The sequence below is a fragment of the Sarcophilus harrisii genome, chromosome 5, assembly GCF_902635505.1.
Source record: "Sarcophilus harrisii chromosome 5, mSarHar1.11, whole genome shotgun sequence".
In the NCBI taxonomy this organism is placed as follows: Eukaryota; Metazoa; Chordata; class Mammalia; order Dasyuromorphia; family Dasyuridae; genus Sarcophilus; species Sarcophilus harrisii.
In genome coordinates, this window is record NC_045430.1 from 103,013,710 (window position 1) to 103,040,706 (window position 26,997).

Consider the following 26,997-nt stretch of genomic DNA (forward strand, 5'->3'; position numbering starts at 1 on the left):
TAAATAGTTTTGTCTATAGGACTCCTTTTCCCTTTTCTTTGATAAACCTAGTAGTGATATTGACTAGTGACTAATCAGTCTTTATGAACTGGTTTACTCATTATTTATGATTTCTCTTTCATAACAATTGAGGAATTTGTATTGCAAATGTATGTATGCATTGGTGCAAAAACTGAGATAAATAAGACTGTAGTTCTCTGATGACTTTAATAATAACATTCCCCTATTTCTGAGGAAGCTTAGCCCACTTCTCAGTTAAGTTTTCTTTTTACTTCCTCTTTCCGCCCAAAGTGACAAGGTATTTGTGGAGGAGGGAGGAAGACAAAACAAGGGATGAGGGATGGGGGGAGTCAGTTATCCTGTTTCCTTTATTTTTTCCTCTGAATCATGTCACTATAAAAACAAATAGGAACTTGAATTATATTGCATTCATGGTACTAAAGTAAATGCTTCACTGCAGAAAAGCATATTGAGTGGACTTCTCTTTCAAAGTCTTAGTCTATATAAGGCTTATTACTTAGCCTTTTGTGATAATTCATCATCTAATTATCTAACCTCCATCAGCAGGACTAGATTCTATCATAAACTATAGAACCTATAACAAGTGATTTTGCCAATTAAATCAAGAAGAGTGAGGATTAAGATAGTGCCTCTAGGTTTATTAATTAAAAGATTATTAGTAATTTGATGAGAGCTGTAGCAGTAGGATGAGGTTAGAAGCCTGATTGTGGAAGAGTGAAAGTCCCTTTAGGAGCTAAGGATAAGGAAATAGGAAAAGAGGTAAAGTAGATAAAGATCTGTCTTTCAGAGATCTGGGAGAGAGACAGGAGAACATAATTTAATAAAGGGATTTTAGAGTTCTGTATCATGAAAAGCTAACACTTGTGGGAGATGGCAAAATCACAAGGATAATATTGTCTGTATTACATGAGAAACCAAGAGATGAGCAGAAGAGCATTCTATACATAGGTGACAACCAGTGAAAATACTTATTTATATTTGATTGTGGAGATGATAGAAAGCTACTGGAGTTGATTGAATAAGGATGGAGGGAAGCAAATGATCAGACCTAAGATCAGTATGAGAGCTGAATAGAAGACGGACTGGAGTAGGGAAAGTCTTAAGGAGACTAAACAGCAGTCTAGGTTTGAGGTGAGGAGAGTCTGCTCCATAAGGAAAACCTCCTATTAGAGGAGAGAGGGGACACATACAAGAAAAGTTATGAAGGTAGAATTGACAGGGCTTGGCGACAGTGGAATATGGGGAGCCAAAGAGTTGCTACCTATATTTATCGACTTAAAACAGTCTTTGTAGCCCTGTTTATGTCATAAATATATGTTGTTCAGTATATAAAAGTTCTACTAACTTTAGTAGGATTTTTACATTATTTGGAGAAAATCAGCCTGTGGAGCTTGGGGAATAGAGATTTGCATTTGGATAGGTAGAGGAGGAGAATGGCAAAGGTAATGAGGAGGGGAATCAATATTTTTGGAAGAACTTTATTTCTGGGCCGCATTTATAGGATTGACCTCTCCTTACCTTCCATTCACACGTAGACAGAGACTGCTCAATCCATACAAATTCTAAATTTCTTCTTGGTTTACTTTGAAAACTTTCCAAGTCTCCTCATTTTATTTTTTCAAAGATTCATTTCAGGTCAGTAAATACAGATCAGGTGCCCATCCAAAACCCTGTTACCATGAGGCTTGATGGACAAACCTTGTCTCAGATGATTAATAGCAGCCATTGAGACGATGGGGATGAAACCATGAGAGGTGAAGTGACAATTTCAAGTAGCATGTGAACAGTAACAGAGGTTCTAAATACTGTGAGCATTCAGAAGAGAAAAGGGCCTTTGAGATGGACCTGGAAGGATGTGTGGGACTCCTGGCAAAGCTACCATTCCACTGAAGGGCATTCAGGGTATAGGAATCTGCTGCAGGGGTGGTTGGAGAATGGCAGCTGTCCCCTTTGGCTGAAGCACGTCCAGATTACATTAGAAAGATCAAGGGGATACATCAAGGGGATAATACACATTTGTGGGCCTTAAAGCACCGCAGAAGCACTAGCTATTATTATATGAGGAAAGGATGCTCTTTCCTTAATTAGAAAGGCAGAAGCACTGCCCTGTCTTTTATTTCACTGATAAAGTTTTGCTATAAAAGTCCATCAGGATAATCTCTCAAATTCTCTCCAGCTAAATGATTCTCTCATCCTAAAAAAAAATAAGGGATGTAGCCTTTTGAGTTCTCCTAATCCTGTCAAAGATCAATGGTGTGAACTTGTACAGCGTGTAACTGTTGATGATTTCTTCCCGAAATGGACCACTTTAAAGAATAATATGGAAATAAATCATTAATGTCTCTGCATCAACTGGTCATATAGGTCCAGTTTGTGAATAGGAAAAAAAAGAATGGAAGGAAGGAAACAGGTCTTTATTAAGCCCTTAGTATGTGTCAGACACTGTCCTAAGTACTAGGCATATAATTTTAAGTAAAAAGACAGCCCTTATCTTAATGGAGTAAAACACTATACAAAAGAGAGGCTTCAGGAGGAACTCAGCCCTAGGAAAAGGAGGGTGGGCTTTGCAGATGGATATTCCATGGGGAGCAGGCCATGGGGGTGGCAAAATGTTTCAGGGTGAAAAGGTTCTACACCTTGAAGAAAGTACCAGTAGATGGGCACGATTTTTGAAGTCCAGAAAGTGAGGAATATACACATATGTTTGAATGAATATACACGTCTACAAATATATTTTATATATATGTATCATGTGTGTACATAAATGTGTGCAGTTTTGAAGTTCAGAAAGTCAGGAAGAGGGGGCAAGAGAAGAATCTTATGTAAAGATTATGTGTGTGTTTATGTGTATGTATGAAAATACACACCTGCAAATATATTTATGCAAACACATGTTTTACATATGTGTCCCATATGTGTACATAACATGTCTGGTTTTGGGGGTTCAGAAAGTCAGGAAGAGGGGGCAAGAAAAGAATCCCATGTAAAGATTACATGAATGTATATATGTTTGCATGAACACACAAGCTATAAATATAGGATTCTACACACATGTACACACATGCTACATATATGTGCCATGTGTGCAACTAGATGGCACAGTAGATCGAACACTGGTTCTGGAATCAGGAAAACTTATCTTTCAGAGTTCAAATCTGGCCTTAGATTTTACTAGCTGTATGACTTTTGTAAGTCATTCAAATGTACCTCGGTTTCCTTATCTGTAAAATGAGTTGGGAAAAGAAATGGCAAACTGTTTCCAGGTTTTTTATTTTTTTTTTGGTCTAAGAAAATCCCAAATGTGTGGTCATGAAGAGTCAGATATGACTAAAAAACAAATGAACAGCATAGACGCAGGGGTCCTCAAACTACGGCCTGTGGGCCAAATGCAGCAGCTGAGGACATTTATCCCCTTCACCCAGGGTTATCAAGTTTCTTTATTTAAAGGCCCACAAAACAAAGTTTTTGTTTTTACTGTAGTTTGGCCCTTCAATAGTCTAAGGGACAGTGAACTGGCCCCCTATTTAAAAAGTTTGAGGACCCCAGGATAGAGCTTCCATATGCACATCTATCTTGAACAAACCTAAAAATTACACCAACTGTTAATGGAAGCCCAGTCTATCTTTGCTAATAACTTGAAAACATTCTACTCAGTCCTGACGGGGATTTCCATTTGACTCTGTTGGTCACTGCAGTGGCTTGGCTGTGGGAGAAACTAATGGGAAGTGGACAGAAATTTTGTTGTTATTAACTGCCAGCTTGTTTGGTGTATGCGACTCCTATATTTAGGGAGAAGATTACTCATGAGTATTTTCTTCCACAGAATGTACAGAACCTCAAATCACCACTTGCCTTCCCACTCCCAGCACATGCTCCTTCCTGCATTTCAGCTTGCCCTCCCCGGTACTTCATAATTTTACTCTCATTTCCTCTCCCGATCTGGATTCACTTCTGTATCTGCTCTGGCACTGTCACTTTTTAGTGAGTTTAGACCATTGTCTTTCCAGTTTCTAATCTTATTCTTTCCACTTTACTGGTCACTTGCTACCAGGAACTTCTCTCTCTCTTTACCTTAATTTGAACTTCATATTTTCACAAAAGACATAAATGTAATTGCATTCCTTTAGAGAAAGGAGAAGAATTAAAACAATTCTTTTTTTGCAGTGAGTCCACTGTTGGTCTCCATTTAAAAAGACAATGCTGTTGATCCCCTCTTAGCTTTACAACAACCTTGAATGGCTTTTCTGAACCAGCCACAGTTCCTTATGAGTAGTAATAGCACTCTTGAATCACTAGCGACAGGTGAGAGTTCAGTTCATGACTGAAGACCATATTTCTCTGTGCAAAGGTGGTAGATCCTTATGGGGACAATTCCATGACCTTCAGCATCAGGTTCTAAAGAGCCCAGCTCACAGTAATGGTATGTTACAGCCAAGCCTTGGTAACAGCTACCACTTTCTCAAATGTAGAAACTATTTTATGGAAAGTTATTGTAAAAGGTCCAATCTAAGGTGGGGGTGCTTGGGGAGAGAATATATGGGTATACATGCACATGTGCAAGTGTATATTTATTTAAATAACAGCTACTTGTCGTTACCCTTTATCAAAGTAACTACTGTGATTGATATATATATATCAATGATATTTGTCTCTGTAGATGTATCTACATCTGTCTATATGTCTATAAAACTAATCTTCCCCCACAGTGTGCTAAGGCCACATACTTTCCCAGGGTCGGAAGGAGCCAGTTAGTCCTCCTCAAGCTACAGCTTTGGGATAAAGAAGTGCAGAAGCAGCAGCAACTCCATTTGCAGAGACTTGCTTTTGCCCTCACCCCAAAATATTACCCCAAATCTACTTTTGGTGTCAGCAATGGAACAAATTATTTTCAACAAAAAAAATTCCAATGTCTGATAAGATTATGCAGATGCCCCTATTTCTGCCCTTTCATTCTCAGAGGCTGGTCTAATTTGGGTTACAGATCCCACTTTGATCTGTAGTGTTAGGGGGTCTGGGCTAGCTATCGATGTTTCACTCTCTAGAACAGGGGTTCTTAACTTCTCCTGAGTGTCATGGGCTCCTTTGGCCATCTGGTGACACCTAAAGACTCCTTGGAATCGTGTTTTTAAATGCATAAAATAAAATACATCAAATTACAAAGGAAAGTAATTGTATTGAAATAAAGTTGTCAGAAATTATTTTTTAAAAGCCACAAGTTCACAAGGTTGAGAATCCTAGGATATCTCTCGATCAGTTCTGAGATGTTCTTCAGCTTAGTGCCACTTTCAGTCTGTGTTCCTCGGACCACAACAAAGCTACCTGAGAACAAACCTGAGCCGCAGGAGTAGAACTGAGACTAAACCAGTTTCCTGGACAGGGAAGTCTATGAAGATAAATGACTCTTCATTTCACTAGTTCCTGAGCTCCTGGACTTGGCATTTATATTCTAGAGGTAGAAAGGAAAATATTTCCCATTGTCTGACTCCTTGACATAAACATGGTGTAACTATTAAAGCAGCTAGACTTTTTCCAGCCAGAATTAGGGACTGACTAAGAGGAGGAGGGAAGGGAGGGATGACAGCTGGATTTTTCCTTTCCTAAAAGCTCTCCAAACATAGAAAATATCTACCTTGAAAAAGTTCTCCTTTTTGAGAATCTGTCTTCAAGGTATAGTGCAATACTTGGGATTCAGATTTTATGACTGGGAATGGCCTGGGTAATAAATAAATAAATATATTATTTAGACACTAGAGATATAAAGAGAACAAAAAGTAAGCAGTCCCTGTCCTTGAGCAGCTTGCATTCTATCAGTTGAGACCACATGTGAATGGAGAGTTATACATTTACACACTATCTAGAAAGTCACTTTTTGGGAGGGAGGAAAGGAGATTAATCACTTAGCCTTTTGAGATTCAATTTCCTCATTTTTAAAATGGGGATAATGATGCCTATTGTTCCCTATCTCACAGCATCTGCTTGATGCAGACATGAAGGTCTGCTTGATAAGCAGAATGAATGGAGTAATATATATAAGGCCTTTTCAAAATGTGAAAGCTAATATAAACATTAATTATGTCAGTTATTTAACTGAAAGGATCTCATATATGCTTCTTTCTCTCCCCATAGGTTTGCAGCCAGTTTACTGGAGCAGGGATGACGTAGCCCAATGGCTTAAGTGGGCTGAAAATGAATTTTCTCTAAGGCCAATTGACAGCAACACATTTGAAATGAATGGAAAAGCTCTCCTGCTGCTGACCAAAGAGGACTTTCGATATAGGTCTCCTCATTCAGGTGAGAGGTTCATGACGCTTGGCAGGTTCACAGTGCTAAAGGGAGGTTGAGTCATGACTTGGTCTTTGCTGCCACACCCATCCATGACCCATAGTAAAGTTATCATCAAACATGAAAAACAATGGTATTTAGCCCACCCCAAAAAAGAGCTGATTCCTCAAAGTAGAAGGAGAGAAAAGTATGCTAGAGAGCTTATAATCTGGGGGGGAAAAATCAAGACTGGAAAGATATAGAGTTTAGATCTAAGAAGCTAAAGAATTTTATACATTCCTTGCTAGAAGGAAAAGTCAAAATAGAGAAAATTAGATCAAAGTCAACCATGGAGGATTTAGGTTGCAAGAAACAAGTCAGAGGCTATTCAGTGGATGCAAATGGCCCTGCAAAAGCAATAAGGCTGAACCTTTAAATAGTCTCTAATTTTCTTTTCTTAAAATTCAGTACATTTTCTGAAATTCTAGTCCCTGGAACTTTAATCTTTGTAACACCATCTAAGGAAACCTGATGTAAATCTGATGAGCTATTGAATAACCAAAAAGATGATATCCTAAGAAGCATCAAGGCCATGTGTCATTAAAATAATCATTCTAGTGCAGTGCCGGCTTGTAAAGTGTAGGAAAGTCATGTTATTTTTTCAGCTAGTTTTTCTAAATTATCCTGGACAAAACTTACCTGGAATCAAAACATGATAATCAGTCTTGCATTAGTATTTATGCTCTTAGACACAAATTAAAGTGGGCTGAAGTTATCTTAAAATCTGTTTTGCTCCTGGCTGCTTCCCAGAAATGGGAACAAGCCAAACATCATTGAAATTAAACCTCTTACCCCATGAGACAAGATAGGAATAAGGAGCCTGATATCTCCTGCTTTTCCAATATTTGGCCCAGGGAGTTGGGTATGGGGGCATGGTGAAGGGGAGATTTCCCAAGATGTTTATATTCCCTGGAAAGTTCACAACACAGCATGCAGACTTGCCATGCTAAGCACTGTTACTCAGACTATTCAAGCTATATGAAGCTCAGAAGTATAAGAAATATTTTATTTTATTTATATATATATATATATATATATATATTATATTTATATATTTATATATATGTATATATAAACATAATATTATAAAACATATATATATATATATTTATATGCAACCAAAAAGAATTCCACATCTAAGAAATCCCCTTAGCAATCAGTCTGTGAGCGTTTACTAAGCCCCTATAGAATGTCAGCCAGTACTGGATATACAAGAAGCATGAAACAATCCCTTCCCTTGGTAAGCTAACATGCTAATTAGGGAAACAAGACATGTATATGGGTGACAGTAGAATATAAGTATACACAGAATATATATAGAAGGTGCATGTATATTTTGAGCTCAGCCTAGCTTTGGAGGCCATCTCTTATTTAAAAACGAGGAATTGTAGGGCCAAAAATGTGCCTAAGGTCACACAGATAGTTCTTTGTAAGATACTTTCCTAAAATAGAAATGAAAATAATTCTCCCTAGTACTGAAGAAATACTTGGAATAATAGTTGCAGAGCTGTTTGGAAAAGTATGGATCAAACAGGTATTTTCAGTCTTCTAGCAAAATCATTTAAATAAAACAACTGATGTAAAATGAAACATATTTGAAAAGGATTTCTATCGAATTTGATGCAAAAGTTTAGAGATGCTTTCCTTCCTGAGTATGACAGGAGGTACTAAAGATGAAGCAGAGTGGGAATCTGATTTCCCCTTCCTCCTGAGACCAATCCATACATTCTTTTCCCTCCATCCTTATCCATGTCACTCCCTTCGGCTAAAGCAACCGACCTGTAAGCAAAGCTGAGCAAAGGACGGGAGCCAGCCATACCCCCAGTCAATGTCCCCACCGAATAGGAATATGTTTCTGGAGCGTGCATTTTGTACTTGGCCCTTTACTAGATATCCTGGGAGATACAGTCCAAGATTAGCTGGTGCTGTTATCAAGGACATAAAAGCCTTAGTTGGACATAAAACTAACACCTGAAAGAATTTGAGAACAAGTGTTCAATTCTATGATATTGTCATCTTCTGTTATATGATGTGCTGAACCAGTCAGAGATGGCTTCATGGCAAGAGAAGGAAGGGTCCTTCAGACAAAGGGAATAATATGAGCAAAGACAAGGGAGGTATTAACATAGAGTATAGGAAGGACCTAGATAGTGAAAGTAGAAAGAACATGTTGAGAAATAATGGGAAGGGATGGATAAGTAGGGTGGGGTCAGAATTTGATGCACCTTAAAAGTCAAAAGGACAAATATATGCATAAGGCAGTAGAGAGAGCTATTGCAAATTCTGAAAAAAGAGTGTTTTTGGGGGGGGGGAACATGGCAATATCAAGATCAACTAAAATATGACCATACAATGTATTCCATGATATCTAGTTTGTACTTGTCATACCCCTTTTTATATCTTATGAAAGAACATCTTTACTTAGAATTTTCATAACTGCAAATGCTCTTCTTCCTTTGGGATTAAATTGGCACTGCTTCCTAGAAAATGCACCCTTCGAAAAGCCCTAAGCTCCTTCGGCAAAAGCTCTTTTTACCTAAGAACATTCCTCAAGGCCATTTCCCTTGGTTGGTTGTGGTCTAGTTAGTTAAAGATAAGTTAGGATAATGATGGTTTATTTTCCTACTTTCCTATTTGATTTTTTTTACTTCCCACTATTTTGCCTTATGCTCTTAAACTATTGAGGATCCCATTGGGTCTCCAGAAATAATGGTTTCAAAGATAATGTTCATCTCAACTCAAACAGAGTCACAGAAAATAGCCCTTAGTCCTGGTAGGTAACAAATTTCCCCATCCTGAGGAGAGACGAGAAAGTTGGATATTCTGATCCTATAATTTCCATCCTTTCTGGCCATTCACTGGCCTGGAATTCTTTACAGATGGAAACTTGAAGTGTCCCTAATATGCATCAGAGATGAAACTTTTTTCTGGGTAGAAAGGGAAAGCTAATGAGTTGCCCATGGCATTGCAATCCCCACCCACCATCTGATAACCGCCAACATCCTCTTCATTCCCCCCAATGTGGTCTGAGTCTGCAGGCCTCTTGGCTGCTGGGAAAGCTTTTGGAAATCCAACTCAAGACAAAGAACCAGAGCACCTCCATCTCCAGCTTTCCTGAGACCTCTACTGGCCATACTGAATATGCTTCCAAAAAAAACCATCATTGGGATACATAGGCTGTTTCCCCCTTAGTGCAGGGGCTAATTTAACACTCCCCACTACCACCCACCTACCTACCCCCACCCAAAAAACCCCAAAACACTCATTTAGAGAGTAATTGCTATTAAATGTAGTAAATAATGAATAGGGCATCTTACAATTCCCTTTTTGGCCATTCCTGTTGGCTCTGATAATAACACTAATTCAGTGACCAGGAAGCATGGATGGTGATAAGCTGAATCATTGGAGCAAGTATCTGTATCAGTGAGATCTTAGATTTATTGATTTATGATTGAAGTAGTCTGGCTTAGCATGAGTTAAAAGGGGAGAGACTGGAGAGGAAGACACTGCTGTAACATAGTTTGCATTGACAGTAGTCCTTTGATAAGTTTTTGTTGAGTGTCGCATCACACCAGAGCACTCAGAGAAACTGGCTCTGTTTTCTAAACAGAGATAATCGTAATTTCTAGCATTTATGAGACAGTTTAAAATTTGCAAAGCACTTTACAAATATCTCATCTCATCCTCATAACAATCCTTGGAGAGAGGTGCTACTATTATCCCCGTTTTTTTTTTTTTTTAATAGGTAAGGAGACCAAAGCAGACAGAGATTAAATGACTTGTTCAGGATTATACTGCTGGTCAACCTCTGAGAGTCACATTTGAACTCAGGTTTTCCTGTCTCTAAGCCTAGTGTTGCACAATTTAACTGTCCTAACATAGTCCTGTATGCTAGAGAAAGAAAATATTCAGGACTGACAAATTATAATTTTATAATGTTAATTTTCCAGAAACACAAATATTTTAGAGACTGAACTACATATTCATTGACCAGATTGATAAAGAGCGACATTATACTGGGGATTCCAATACCACCCACATCTAACAGAAGAATCCATTGAAATGTCCTGGTTTCTTTCCCTCTTAAGGAGAAATGCCATCCGTTTCCCTTTATTCTTTTTTTAATGGAAATATTTTGCTTTGATACATACTTCCCAACTAATGCTGAAGCTCTCTTTAATCCACTCCTCCCTCCCTCCCCCAAACAAAGTATATTCCCTGAAGAATTTAAAATAAAACTGCCTTGTAGAATCATCGCATCTCAAGGCCTGGAAGAGACCTTCTGGCTCTTAGTCCAGCACACCTGACAAATTTGATCTAATGGGGACAGTGCACAGAAGGTAGGGTATAATTGATAAAGCATGTCACTGACCATTTCTGTAGTTCAGCAGTTATTAACAGAGAGAATGCTTGAACAGTACAGTACCAATTCGTACATTCTAGTCGACTTGTTACATTTTAATGTTACAATTAAATGTTACATTTAATGTTACAATCTTTATATACATACATATACATACATACATATACATTTACATGTATGTAATGCTATCTATATAAATATATATATATAGATATAGTGGATTCTCTCATGAGCAATTTAACCTTTTTTTTTTTACATTATTTTTCATAATATTTGGATTAATTTTCAGTTCTAACTGCAGTGAAATAACATGCTTATCTTTGGATAGTTCCTCCATCGTTGGATTTTCCCATCTTGAGCCATTTTTACAAATTCCTATTTTTATTTACATTTTTCCAAAATACTTATTTTGAATAATTTTTCGGATAGTTGTTGTTAACAGATGGCATTTCTTTTTAAAACTGCTTCTCCTTTGACCATTTGTCTACTGGGTAACAACTCTTAATATGGTAGGTTTATTTCAGTTCCCTTTAAATTTGAGGATAGCATAGTCCATTAACAGGCAAGATTTTTACTGTGAATTTTTTTTTCCTCCATCCAATCCTGTTACATTGGTTTTCAAAAATTAACACTACTTACATGAAATTTGTATGTTATAAATAATCTTATCCCCTCTCTTCCTCAATACCATTCACTTATCAGTTGAGATTTAAATAAATTTGTCTTTAAAAAAAAATCAATCCCTTGCATCTATAGCTTGCTTTATTTGAAGTAATTTAATCCCAATCTTTTTGCTCAACCGCTCTGAAGTCCTATCTAATGCTAAATCTCAAACTCCCCCTTGCCAGCCTCAGTCACAGAGCTACTTTTAGTGATATCTTTTTTTATTTTACATTGTCCTTGCTTAGCCCAAATGAATGTGTTTCATAAGGCTTCCGAAGGTCTTGATGCTTCCCTTGCATCCCCCTGCTCATTCTTTGTTTGCATGTCCTCTACCTGTGCTATCCTGCATTAAAAAGTACTAAAGACATTTAATCACCCATACTAAGATTAATCCAGAGGTATACTCTTTTTATTCCCTGAATGATCTTGAGAATTTAGATGAGAATTCTTAGGAATAATAATCTTGTTTCTTATTTGCAGCATATGAGCAATGAGTCATTGTACTGTTTGGTCTCCTTTTCCTATATTAAGGGGGGGGGGGAGTTATCCACTGAGTTAGCATTTCAAAGACTCCACTTGCCTTCATTTTTCTCAAAAAAGAATAGCTAGAAATCATTAATTCTGTTGAAAGCATTTTTTCCCCTCATGTAACAAGCATGCTTAGCTTTGTGCATTAGGTTATCCTTTGATGTAAACTATTTTCCTTTGCTTTTTTTTTTTTTTTTGGTATATTACATTTCATGCTTTCTTTCATTTCTCTTCATCAGTGAATATTGTACAATTCAAATTAGCATTCTTTAGTAAGTGAACTGTCTTCTCCTAGCAACTTGTTAGACTTTCTTTGACCCAGAAATTCTGAAACTAAGCAACCATATTTTTAGGTTAAGTCTGAGGTTCTTCTCTGACAGCCTCCAATCAATTATATTGATCTGCCCTGTAATTCCGGTACTCCCAGGAAGTTTTCTCTTATGATTTTATGAAATTTAGAATTTTTTTTCTAGGAGGCCAATAATTCCCAGACTATCTCTCTGAGCTTTAGCTTCTAGATCCAGTGGTTTGGTTTGTGGAAATTTCAGTTCTTGGAATTATTCTAGTTTTTTTTCTTTGCTCCAATACTTATTATTTCATCTCTGCATTTTTGTGTTATGCTTTTGCCATTGCTATTTAAAGAGTTTCCTTGTTTTACATTTTTCATCTTTTTTTCAAAACTTCAGTGTCCTTTATCTTTTCAGATTTTTTTTGAGTTCTACTTTCTTTCCTTATGTCTTCATTATTTCTTTTTAACAAACTTCTCAACTGTTCTTGTAGTTCTTTTAATAGTTCCATCCTGATTCTTACCTAGACCCTAACTGAAAAACTCATACCATTGGCTCATACCATTATTTCATATGGCACAATAACATTCCACAGCATTCATATGCATAAATTATTCACCCATTCCCCAATTGATGCATACTTCTTATTTCTTATACTTAGGGGTGAGGACTGCTATCACAAAAAGTGATGCTATGAATATTTTGGCATATATGAAGGCTTTCTGCTTTTGTTAGGGTGCGTGCCCAGAAATGGTATCTTTCTCAAAGGTTGTGAAGTTAGTTACTTTTCTCACAACATTCCAAATTATTTTCTCATATAGTTAGGACCATCCCTTTTCAGTCACTTCTAATTGTAATAGTGAATAAACGAGAATGTCTAGAAATAAAGAGCAAGATTGCTAGATGATCACTGGGTGGAACATTTCATTGTTTGACTATCAATTGGAAATTTTCTTTAGTAGCGATAACAATACTAGTACTACTGATAATAATGAGAGCCTTTTTCATATCACTTTAAGTTTTACAAAGAACTTTACAAATATTATGCAAGATAGATGCTCTTATTATCCCCATTTATACCAGTGTGAAGATGGAAGCAAAGATTAGATGATTTGCTCAGGTATCTCAGATCTTTGACTCCAAGTTCAGCTCTTTATCCTCTGTACTACTTAGTTACCTGAGTATGATCAATTTAGAATTGATCAGTATAGTGTGTAATTTGGGGATAGATGATAAGATGACAAAAAATTGTGATATTTACTTAGAGAAGGGACAAATGTAATTTAAATAGATAGTAGCTAGTATTTATATGGTGGTTTATAGTTTACATATGCTGTCCCATTTGATTGTCACAACAATCCTGGGGTATTATTACACCCATTTTATAGATGAGGAAACTGAGACAGATAGCAAGTAAATCGTAGATGCTCACACAGCCTGAGGTCACATTTGAGCCCAGGTATTCTGACTCCAGGTCCAGGGTTCTATCCATTGTGGTGCCACTTACTTATATACTTGTATGTGTATGCACACAAACACATACATACACATATATACATGCAAAATATATCAATCGATCAATCTATATGAGTTAAACTTAGAAATCTAATATTAAGCTAGAATCAACTGGGAGAAAAACTAATTCTATCTAGTATTTAAGAGACTAGGCAATCATTTTATGGCCAAAGGTTTCCATAATAATTTTTGTTAAGATACATCCTCCTGTTTCTGACTAATTTTAAGTAGTCTGGCTAGAAGACTCATAAATAAAGAACCTACCACATTGTGTTTATATTAATGCATTCAGTTATCTGATGTATAGTTTCTATAGAATGAACTTAGAGATCTACCATCTGAATGAATAAAGAACACACATAAATTTATAATGAATTCACTTTCTTGGTGCCGTAAGGTTTGCAAATCAGTTGCCTCCCAACAATCATGTGAAGTCAGGCAATACAAATGTGACTAATTGTTAAATATTCCTACTTTTTAATGGTCCTATCTTTTAATTTTCTGGTCTTTAATTTGTGCTGGGCCTTACTCTGTCTTTAAGGGAAGAGAGGATCTCATCGTAATGGTACACACTCTTTTGTGCTGCTAACCTTCCCTACCACCTTCCTGTTTCATGCCCGTCAGATTTCACTTGTCCCTTTTTCTTTGATGTTGTGTTGAAAACATCCCAGCTTTTTCTGCATGTAGCATTTCCCAACTCATTTCAGTCAAGGATCCGATGGAGTCGTTTTTGAATTGGCTGCCTCATCTTGGCCCTGGTAAGATGCAACCTCAGAGTCTGTTGGTAAAAGGATGGCAAGAGTCAGAGAATCTGGTACTTGGGGGAATGGGAGCTGCAGCAGAAATAATGTATCCCCAATGTAGATGAATGGTTGGATGAATAAATGAATGAAAGAATGCTTATTGAGCACCTAGGACATACCAAACACTGAGATGTTGAAGATGAACTTTCTCCTCAAAAAAAAAAAAAAAGAGTTCTTGCCCTCAAGGAGCTCACACTTATTGAGGGAGACAGTATCAGCAGGGTGGATGGCAAGAACCATCAGTCTTTAGATAGACACTGGCAGTAGCTCAGATCATGTTGCCCAGGGAGGACTCAGTAACAAGGCTTCTTGGACTTCAGAATTCTGAGGCGGGACAGATGATAAATCCCCTTGGTCCCCTGTCCAAGGTTTATGAAAAGCCTTTCCATTCTTACAATCTATCAACTTTTGTTGATTTATTGATTTAAGGATGCCAGAAAATCCTGGGACAAGAGTAAACGGATGACAAGGGATGAAGAATGCCCAGAATGCTCATGATAGATATTGAAGTAAAAAATAAAATGTAACTTAAATATTTAAAAAAATGAGATGAAAAATTAGCATCAAATCTCAAGGAGTTTATTCCACTACTTTGAATTTGAATTATTCCAGGTAGTTTTAATCTTTTTGTAGTTCTTTATCTCTTTATAGTTCTCCACCCAACCTGCCCTGCCTTCATTCCTCAGAAAAAAAGTCTTGTTAAAGGCTTGGTGATGTTTTGTTTTTGTCACTTTATTATGTCTTTTTTTTTTTTTTTAAACTTTTGCACCCAGAACAAGTGTATGTATATATGGTTATTTCCTTTCTTTTACTTATCTACTACAAAGAGCTGGCTCGGTGAAAAATGCTCTAGATAAGAAGCTATCTGTTGTTGTCCACTAGTCATGTCCAACTCTTCATGACCCTATTTGGGGTCTTGGCAAAGATGTTTGCCATGTTCCTTCTTCAATTCATTCTACAGGTGAGGAAACTGAGGCAACCACATGCAAATACAGTCCTCAACACTCAATCCTGCAAGATTTTATTCCCCTTTTTTCCCCCTCTCCTTTACCTTTCTCCACCCTCACCCCAACACCCCAACACCAAGCAAATCCAATACAGGATGCATATGCACAACCATTCCAAACATATCTGTCATTTTAAATCATTCTGTGAAAGAAAATCAGAACAAAAGGAAAAAAAAAAACACAAGAAAGAAAAAGCAAAGGGAAAAAAAAAGGTGAAAACAGTATATCCTGATCCACATCCTGTCTCCCAAAAGTCTCTCTCTATGGATGCAGATGGTGTCCTCCGTCTTAAGTTTATTAGAATTGTCTTGGATCCCTGTATTGCTGGGAAGAGCTAAGTTGATCATTACACAATGTTGCTGTTACTGTGTATAGTGTTCTCCTGGGTCTTCTCATATCACTCGCCATCACAGGATTTCGCTTTCTCCACAAGACCACTGTAGTTGGTGGTTGATAAAAGAAGTGGGGGGATCGGGGGAGCAGAGGTAGTCTGTGGGAAGAGGAAAGAGCACCTTAAAGAGCACTCCCCAGAGTGGGAAAAGGCCATGTGCTGGGCTTTGTCTAGAAGGAAGTTGCCCATGAGGAGACCACTTTTTCTGGTTATTGATTATTATTACTTTTCCCTCTGTCTCTCACACACACACACACCACCGAGATCAATATAGTGATAGAGGAGGAATAGAGTTTCCCGTAGGAGTGGTGAGTGACCGTGGTGTGGGCAGTGGCTACAGCTGGTCCTGGTGACTTGGAACACAAAGTGAGTCCTATCTCATAACCAGTCAGCATTGAACCTTCGCAGACTGATTTTCTTGGAGTGAGACGCGGTAGAACAAGGATGAAGGAGATAGATCTGCAAGTGTTGGCCCTAGAAGTGGGATAGTGGATGGAGTTCAAATCTTGCTTTTCAGATCCTCTGCCCTCCTGCATGACACAGAGAAGAACACACCAAAGATGTGATCATTGAGCTGGAGAGTGGGATTCAGAATAGGCCACAGAGGAGGAGGAGTACTGAGGAGCTAAGTAAATGAGAGTTTGGCACAGATGTTAGGATAAAAGAACATTGTGTAAACTAAGCTGGGGGCAAAGGGAAATATAGGAAAAGATCACAAGAGCAAGAGACAGATAAAGGAGCCAACATTTTAAAAATGAGCATTTGGGCAAAGGCAAGGGCAGGTGAAACTGAAGTAGATGGGAAAACGAGGAAAAGGCCAAAACAAAGGTAGAGGAAGCAAAACTAGTCACAGAGACAAGATGCTGACTTAAAAGAATGAGACAAAAATCAGAACAAAAGAAATAAGTGGGGAACATTTACTAGCCTAACGATCATGATCTTAAATGTGAATGTTTGAAACAATCCAGTCAGATGAAAGAGATTGGCAGAATGGATAAGAAAAGAAAATGCAACAATTTGTTGTAAGAAGCCCATCTAGAAGGGAAGACACATACAAAATTGGGGCAGGGGGAGCTGTGTTAAAGAATGTTCTCAAGTCCATTTGATTTTCATTTGCAGGGATCTCCCCACCCGAAAAAGGTTTTAAGGAGTGACTTTGAGTTATGAAGTAAACATTGGGGCAGCCATCAGGTATATATGTGTATAATATATCGATGTGTGTATACACCCAGACACACATATATGCACACATTGCATACACACATATACACTATCCTTGAAGGTTCTTGAAGTCTCATTGCAGTTGACAGTAAGGTGACCAGTCTGTATTATAGAGCAGTCCCTTCTTTATTATACATGCAACAAAAGACGGGGCTAAAGTAGATTGGATTCTGCCATTGGCATGCTGTGTAACCTTGAGCAAATCACCCTGCTGTGTGTCATCTCAGATGGGAATGATAAGATGCAGCCATCTTAGGGGGAGTTTATATGGACTAAATAATTAATGATTATAAATCTCTTTAAAGAAAGCAATAACCTACCTTTGTTGGAGGGTTTTTTTGAGTCTTTTGCCAGAATTTCTAGCTCATGTGGTTAATATGTGTCTCTAATGAAAGCGTCGTTTGAACAGCTTTTTTCTTAGACCCACAATGGAATCAATTGATGTATCTTCAAGGAGAAGAATTTATGATGTTAATTATTTTGCATTTACTTGTCTTTGTGCCCCATCCCACATCAGGAGGGGGGTCTGCGAGGGAAGCACAGGGCTGTTTGATTTTTGTCAGCACAGTGCCTGGCGCATGCGGTCAGTAGTAAGCATTTAATAAATGCGTGTTGGATTGGGGGGGGGGGGGAGAAGTGAGGAAATATGAGTCTCTTGTGGGCTCTAAGATTTTACAGGGGACATCAAGGCAGGCTCCCAGAACATTCCAGGCCCTCAATAGGGAACGCCTTGGGGAAGATCGGGATGGGCAGGATAGTTGTCCTCTGGGCTGCTGGAATGACAGTCACAGATTCATTTGAACAGTTGAGTCGGTAAAAACCATTACATTGAACTCCCAATCCCTATATTTATGCCCACCTGCATTTTTGATTTCCTTCACAGGCTAATTGTACAATATTTCAGAGTCTGATTCTTTTTGTACAGCAAAATAATGTTTTGGTCATGTATACTTATTGTGTATCTAATTTATATTTTAATATATTTAACACCTACTGGTCATCCTGCCATCTGGGGGAGGGGGTGGGGGGTAAGAGGTGAAAAATTGGAACAAGAGGCTTGGCAATTGTTAGTGCTGTAAAGTTACCCATGCATATAACCTGTAAATAAAAGGCTATTAAAAACAAAAAACAAAAAAACAGTTGAGTTGGAAATTGAATGAAAAAAGGCCATGAATACTATGGCTAGAAGGAAAGTACTTGACAGTGTTTCTCCTCATATAAATTAAAATGGATAAAAGGGACCCCGATGATGGTACTATTAGTGCAGCATTTAGACCTGGTTGAGTGCCCCCAGCCAAGGAACGGTACCTAACAGATTGCCCTCAGCCCCAGCCCCGAGCGGGCCCCTGCAGTGCCTCCAGGGAGGCGCTTTTAGCCATTTCTTGTTGGACATTTTTTAATGCAGGTATAAATGGCCTGGTGATTACACCTGCCGGGAACACAGAGTTGATTGAGATCCTGATAAAGGAGACCTCAGTAATCTGGATTCTAGAACAATGGGCCAGATCTCAGGCGATATAAGAAGGATAAATATAAACTCCCACCCTTAGATTCATTAAATCAACTTCACAAGTTGGGGGGGAGGTGTTAATTGGGTGACAGTTTATATTTTAAAAGATCTGGGTTTGTTAGTGGACTGCAAACCCAATCTGAGTCAGCTGCGTGAGGGGAGGGCCAAGAATGCCCAATGGAGCTCACAGTAAGAAAAGCACATTTGTAGAGGGCATGGTAGGTCTCCCATACATTCATTTGGGGCGAAATATTTTAGGGAGGCCATTGAGAAACTGGAGTAAGGTTTAGAATGATGAAAGACCTGAAGAAGAGATTGACAGGAGGTCACTACCCTTGATCTTAACCAAAAGTTCAGTGCGCTTGCTTTGCTCAGAATGCACAGAGAGCTATAACAGATCACATCTGTTATATAACAGATCAATTATAATATAAATTGAAGAAAAAACAACAAATACATGAATAATATATATTTACATATTATATATATGCATATGTATACATAATATAGGGATGGGAGAAATCTAGGCATAATTCCATATTGCTCAGTGTTGAGGAGTTTGAATTGGAAGAGTGTAGAATAAGGTTTTTGTAAGAGGATGGATTCCTGAATGAGGGTGTTCATAGTGAGAATGGAGAGTAAGTAAATACTAGATGAGAGATTTATTGCAGAGGTAGAAAAAAAAGAATTCCAACTAATAGGATATATGAAATAAGAGACAAGGAAGAATCAATAGATTATGCAAATATTAAAAATCCTAGGAGTAGTACAATGAGACCATTGTACTACTACTAATAGAAATCAAAAATGTAGTTAGAAGGGGTAGTTTACAGAATAAAGACAAGTGCGATGTTAGACCTATTGAATAGTTAGCCAGACATGTCGATGGAACTGTCCAGCAGACATTTGTAATTTGATTGGAGCTGAGGTAGGGTAAGATAGGAGACAGAGAATAGCAGAATTAAGTTTGGGAATCAACACTATGAAAGAGGAAGTTGAAATCATAGACTGAAAAGGAATCACCAGGGAAAAGAGTATGAAGATAGACGAGAAGGCCTAGGATGCAAAATGCACTAAAGATAGTAATGGGGAGTTGGGAATGGGATTAGAGGATGGAAAAATACAAGATTGGAGTCAGATTGTGGAGTTTTAGAATGCTATTACTCCTCTCCCACCCTGTTCATGAGTGGCTGAAACAGAGTGGAGATCATAAGAGAAATAACTGCTATCTTCAAGTTATTTGAAGAAAGATCTGATATGCTCTGTTTGTCCCCAGAAAGCAAACCCAAGAGCAGTAGATTTTGATTTAATAAAAGAAAAAAAAAAAAAAACTGCCTGACAATTTCAGTATGGAGTGGCCAGCTTCAAGAGTTACTAAGCCTCCATTACTGAAGGTTTCAAAACAGAGACTTGTTGGGTATTTTATAGGGAAGATTCTATAGGAAGAAATGAGAAGTTTTTGTCATGTTTTGTTTTGTTTTTTAATGTGTGTATAGCTACCTAGTTGATTTAGGGCTTCTTCCTGTGGGTTCATTGCTGCCATACTCCAATTGGGATATATTCAAGAGTTAGTGATACCATTAATCATTTTCCTCAACCATAGAAGGGAAACGAGCCTTCTCCACTTGGCTCCCATGTTCATTAGTATATCTCCTAGCTGAGGAAGTTCAACATTTTTCTAGACCAGCCTGAAAGCAGGCTATAGAAAGTATAGAAAAGTATTAAATCAAAAATATAGAATAATGACAGTGTAGAAAAGTACCATCAAAAAAAGTGAAGGAATCATAGGGGAAAATGCTACTTCCACTAAGCCAGGAAGATGTGTTCTAAGGAAGAAAAAACTGGAACATTTTCAGTGTAATCAATATCATTGTTAAAAATAATATCATATATTTGGTGCTAGAAGGCACTTAAATGCTTTGAATTCTTCCATTTTATTTTATAGATGAGGAAACAGAGACCTCAAAGCTTAAGTGATATGTAAAAGTTAAGTGGCTGAAATGGTATTTAACATAGGTCTTTTGACTCCAAACTCAGTGATCTTTCCTTTATCCATGCTGTATATATGTATGTATTTTTATATATATGTGTATATACGCTCTTTTGCCTATGGCAATTTTTTGTACATGTGCATGTATATATGTGTGTGTGTATATATGCTCTTTTGCCTGTGCATTTTATGTATATGTGATTGTGTGTATATGTCTATATATACGTGTATACCTATGTATGTACATACTATACACTCATGTATATATGTTCTTTTGCCCATGTACATGCATGTATATGCATATGGGTATATGTGGGGGTAGGGGAAGGAAGTGAGAAGTAGTATTCATAAAGGTAATGCTTCCCTTTCTCACCTCTAAGCTTTCCTCATATTTCATTTAAACTGCTCCTTGATCCATAAGTTTGAAAATCAGGCCTCAATAGCTCCTTTTTTTCTCTTTTAGAGACTACAGCAAGCTTGCTTCTTTAATTGCTGGAGGAGTTGAGCGTTTCTTAAAAGCAGTGTATTTATGTTCCTTGCCTCTCAGCCTTCTGAAATGAATTCCCTAATTGAAATCATTCTTTATGAAGTTATTCATTTTAATTAATGTAAATTTTTTTTAATTCAGTGGTTCTTTCTATCCTGAAAACCACCAAAATAAAGCAGAAGTATAACTATAGAAAAACAAAATACAAGCTGACACTATGTCAGTCATCCAAGAACCAGAAAGAAATTGTTAAGCCAAAAAGAAATAGAGCAGTGGGCGAATTTTAATTTAAAAAAAAAAAAAAAAAAACCCTAAAACTAAGTCCATTCATCTGGACTATTTTTTTGCATCTTATTTCATCATTGTTCTGTCTGCTATTAAGTTAGGTACTATTTATTCACAAAGCATTTGTAAATTTATATAAGATACCACCTACTGCTGCTACTACTATTGTTATTGGAGTTAAACTAAATGATGCCCAAGGTCTCAGCAACTCATTTGTAATATGGTTTTAGAGGGTGATCTGGGATACTGAGAGGTTGTTTGTGTCAGAGGTGAGAATCAAACCTTGGTCCTTGACCCCAAGGTCAGCCCCCTATACTCTATTCTATGTTCCCTCTAATTTATATAAATATCTACATTTTAATTAAAGAACTAAGCCTGAATCCCTTCACAAAGTATATTTGCCTTATTCTCCTAACTCATTTTACTGAAATCACTGAAAACATCCAGATATTATGACTCCAGCATTTTTCAATCCTTAGCTTTCTCTGGCAACAGTGACATGTATTAATAGTGATCAAAATACAAAGACATTGAGAGGAACAAAGTCAAAGCAAAGAAACAGAGCTCCCTCTGACTTAAAACAAAGTTCAGGATCTGATCAAAAGGCAAAAGAATGGAGATGTGCAGTGGGAAGAAATTAATATAGAGACTTTCTCAGTTTCGTGCTGTTTGGGGAAAAATATAACTAACTACAGCCCACCATATGAAGCTAAATTAGGTTGGTAATTAAAGTATATGTTAAAAATAGTTAAAATTAGAGACAAAGCTCCATTGTTTAGTGCCGTTGTTGACTGCCTATCTGTGCTGGGGGGGAGGGTGTGAGGGGGCTAGTCAGAGGACTTTGGTATTTTAAAGATTAATCACCCGCCCTTGGAGGGTTTTTAGACACCCACCTGCATTTTGGATTTGGTTGTAGGCCAAAGAAGTGTGACAAGTCTCATGGTGTTTTTTTTCCTCTAATTTAGCACTGGGTAGGCACTTCAAATGCCAGATAGACCATCCCATTACAAAATAGCGTTCACCCCTTCTAGTTCAGGGGAAGTGACTGATCTCTTAGGATGATTGTCCAGGAATACTGAAACCTTGGATAGGTGCCAGTGTGCATTTTAGTGAAAGGAAGCAAACTAAAATTTAGGGCCATTAAACAATAACTTCCCAAGTAAGTTCCTCTCCACTAACTTGTGCCTTTCTCCCACCTCTTGATTGGAGGCATGCAGGGAGCAGATTTGTCTCTGCCAACAGCTTTCTACCCAGAACAATATGGGTCAGGGTCCTTGGAAGTCATACCAACTGCGGTCTGCCCAGGATAATCCCAGGACTTCTGTCCCTCTTTTTTCCCTGTCCCCACCAATTTTTTTTCTTTTTCATTCCAGGTGATGTGCTCTATGAACTTCTTCAGCATATTCTGAAGCAAAGGAAGCCACGAATTCTCTTCTCACCATTCTTTCACCCAGGAAACTCTCTTCAAACACAGCCAGAGGTCATGTTGCACCAAAACCACGATGAAGGTACAGAATGGGCTCCCGTATTCCCTTGGTGGTCTAGAACGACTAATGTTACACGACGTGTGGTTTCTGTTCTTTTATATTCCTTCAATCAGCCATGCCTTTATTATTAGCTTTACCACTACCCCCCTTACCTGGATCGTGTACTCCTTTCTCACCTCCACCTCATGGGAGACAACTCAGGTGTCACTTTCTGCATAAAGTTCCCCAAATTCTGATTATCCCCAAACTACCTTTTACTTCTTTTATTCAGAGAGCAACAGCTATTTCATTTTTGCCATTGTCTTCCCTTTGCTTAGCACAAAGTAGGATCTTAAATGCTTATTGAGTGATTGAATTGATAAATAATTATTGAGCATTTACTATTTTACATTTACTCTTGCATCAGTCTTCCTGCTTCTGTTCTTTCCCATTTCCCCCACCACCACCACCTTCCCCAAATCTGATTTCCTTAGCACTGACAGAGTAATCTTCCTAAAGCATAGCTCCGACCATGTCATTTCTCTTCGAGATCTTTAGTGGCTTCCTATTGGCAGTAGGATAAAATACACACTTTACTCTGACATTTAAAATATGTAATCTTGCTCCCACCACACTTTTCAGACTTACATCCTATGACTTCCCTTCACTGGGAATTCACAGCTAAACTGGAATACCAAGTTTTTCCTAAATTTAACATATCTCCCACCTCTGTCTTCATACATGTTGGCTTACACCCTTCCCCCTCCCCAAGGAAACCTAGTTCATGAGGGAGGAATTGAGTCAAGGGCAGTTCCCTCTTAACCTCTACCTCTTAGAGTATAGCTTCCTCAAAGCCTATCTCATCCCTTTAGTTTTTAGTATTCTCCCTGTCCACAAATTATCAGACAATTATTTAGCATTCTACCTGTTGTATTTCCTAGTAGAATATAAACTCTTTGAGGGCAAAGACCTCCCCCATGTTGGGGGGTACCCCCAACCCCAAGCACTGGACCTTGCATAGTAACTATTTAATGAAACTGCTAATAAAATCAAATTGAATTGAATTTCAGAGTGTTAAGGGAATACAAAGATGAATCAACCGACATTCAAAAAGCAATTATTGAGTTCCTTTTGTGTGCCAAATACTGAATTAGGTGCTGGGGACCAAAGTGAAACAGCCTCTGCTCTCTGGGAATTTTCATTCTCCAAGGGCACATATCTGGGTACATCCAGACCCAAGAGAGATCAAGCAGATGGTAAAAGATCCCCAGTTCGTGCTATGTAAGAATCAGCTGAAATAATGGTTGAAGTAGAGTGGTTGCAATGGATTAAGAGTATTGGGTAGTGAGCTTATGTTCTGGAGGCTCATCAGAAATCTCCAAAGGATAATTCCAGTGGTAGATAATGTGCTTTTTATCATGTGGATTTCAGTTCTTCTGTCAGATCTTTAAGTATTTTGAGTATTTGAAGGGCTGTCTTGTCTGCAGTGGGTTTAACTCACTCTGCTTTGCCCCAGAGATTAGAATTAAGACAGAAGGGGCGAAGTTACCAGGAGGCAAATTTTGACTCGGTGCTGGGAAATGTTTCCTCATGAAGTATCCAAAACCAGAATTTGCAACTTCAGAAACAGCAAATTTTCCCTGCTGAAAGTCTTAAGGTAGAGATTGGATGACTGGTTCTGGGCACTTGGTAGAGGAAATGCTTGTTTCAGAGGAGAGTTCAGTTGGTCAGTACACATTTATTAGTTTCTGCTGTGTTTGGGCCACTGGTTGCTGGGAAAAGAAAGAGAAGCACTGTGTTGTATTCAAGGAGGGAACAAGCATTTATTAAGCACGGATTGCTTTATAAGTATTAACTCATTTGATCATTTGAGCTGAACTAGGACTACCTCTAAGGTCTCTTCGACTCTTGGGTCCTATGATTTGAAATATTTTTGTCATCATTTTATGTCAGAGGGAATAAAAATGAGATTGCTAAATAGCAAAAGGAAAGGAAAGGATTTTCCCCTCCCCCCTTCAAAGAAATAGGATTCACCAGTTCCATTTTAACAAGGCCTTTGATCTTACAGATCCTTAGCCTACTACACAGAAAATGGATTAAAGGGGAAGGACTGTGAGAGATCAGGAGAAAGCACACTATATTTATGTGTACGTGTCAAAAATAAATCCCGACCATCACAGACATAAAATGTTGCCTCTTTTGATGTGGACTGTATGTTTGTAATTATATCCATAAAGAACATGGTCTAGTGAAAAGAACAATGGAGTCTAGAATAAAAGGACTTGGATTCAAGCCTCAGCTATCCCACTTGTTATCTCTACAGTCACAGACAAGCCATTTTAATTGAGCCTCATTAAGACTTAGTTTCCTCATCTGTAAAATGGGGATAATGATATTCCCACTTCCAATTATATGACTGCCTTTTGCCTCTATTCCCAACACATAGTCCATTACCTAACACAGAGTAGATGCTTAATAAATGTTGATTGATTGTAATGAAACCACTTTATAGGTTATAAATTATTATTGTATTATGATCACAAATTATTATACATTATGATCATCATTATTTATTACTTCTTATTTCTTTCATTCTCCTTTTTGATGGGATTCTGATAAAGAAAAAATCACTTTCCTGCTATTGTTATTGCATATTGTAACATTCTGTGGACAATTGCACAGGTGCATAAAATGATTGTGGGCGTGTTTGATTTTTTGCCGTTGACTAAGAGTATTGGGAAGTGAGCTCATCTTCTGTAGGCTCAATGAAAATATCTCAAGGATAATTCCAGGAGCACATAACATGTTTTTCATCATGTGGATTTAAGTTCTCCTGTCAGATCGTCTTTATATTTTGAAAGCTTTCATTCAGTTAGTCATCGTTTGATAAGAGTTTATCAAGCGCCAACTATGTGCTGGGCTTTTTGCTTAGTACTGAAAAAACAAAGACAAAAATGAAAACATTTGATGTCTTCAAAGAACCTACATTCTCAGAGGTGACAACACATACCTAAATCTGTACAACTTAATAAAACCATGTAAAAAAAATAAATTCAGAATAAATTGAGAGGGAAGAGAGTGCTAGTTGACTAAGGATATCAAGAAAATTTTCATATAAAAGAAAATGTTGCCTGAACAGAGCTTTAAAGAAAATAGATATTTGAAGAGGTGGTGATGAAGAACAGATACCTCCTAGAAATGGAGGTGTGGGGGTGGGAAGGGTACCCATTGCATAGGGTCAAGGCAGGAGATGGGTTATTATGTGTGACGAGCAAGAAGAAGGCTGGTTTGGCAGAACCATAAAGTACATTAAAAGTCATGGTGGAATCAGAAAGGGTGGGGCCAGGTTGTAAAGATCTTTACAAGCCAAGCAGAAAAACTTAAGATTTCCTTCCAAATACTTTGGAGATGAGGACTATTTAATATAAACACATGTATTTAAAAATGTTGCCCTTCAGTTTTTATGGGTCAGTGTGTGATGTCTGGGTGGTTAGAGGGAATAGTTCTGCTTGTAATGATGCATTTGCTCATTTCGCAAGGATCTTTTGGGGGAGTGTTGTAGCTGTACTGTAATAGAAAGATTTGTCATCTCTCGGTTTATGCAGGATAATGAGCTTCCATTTGCTTGGTGGTGTCTTTCTGGGTATCCAAAAGATACCATATTTTTGCAGCTCGCCCAGGTTCACCTGAACATAATTTATGCTGATCGCTGAATCCAGGATCCTTAAGAATAATCTTTCTGTAATTTCTGGCAATGGTGACCAGATAGCGAATCACCTTCACAGTCCCCTCCCTTCCTATAAACAAACCTTCCTGACTCTGTTCTTCATGTCTTTGTCTTCATACTATTTGGCTAAAGTCGTGGCAACGTTGTTCATGGAAGACCTAAAGATTCCATTCTTGATCTTAGCCACGTCATAGGGCCAAAAATAAACTATCTTTCGCTGCGTTTGATAAATTTAATGGGTTGTACCTGTGGTCATCCTTTACTATTGCTTTGTAAAGTGAGGGTTCTTTGTCCCAAAAGTAAATGTCTAACTTGTTTATTATGTGCTCAGCCAGTCAACAGGCAATTATTTTAGTGCCAAGTGCTATAATTAGAAATTTTTAAAAAAAGAAATAATCCTTAACCTCATGGA

At 37.8% G+C, this 26,997-nt stretch overlaps 1 protein-coding gene across 3 annotated transcripts in view; it reads left to right on the forward strand.

Annotated features, from left to right (window-relative positions):
* Positions 1-26,997, forward strand: part of ETV6 (ETS variant transcription factor 6) — a 305,038-nt gene that overhangs the window by 214,887 nt on the left and 63,154 nt on the right. For all 3 annotated transcript variants that reach the window (XR_004229489.1, XM_012550761.3, XM_012550762.3), the window contains exons 3-4: positions 6,148-6,312; positions 22,766-22,900. Coding sequence is in view for 2 of the 3 variants with exons in the window: in XM_012550761.3 (XP_012406215.1) it covers positions 6,148-6,312; positions 22,766-22,900 (300 nt within the window). In the remaining variant the exon portion in view is untranslated. The remainder of the gene's footprint in view (positions 1-6,147; positions 6,313-22,765; positions 22,901-26,997) is intronic.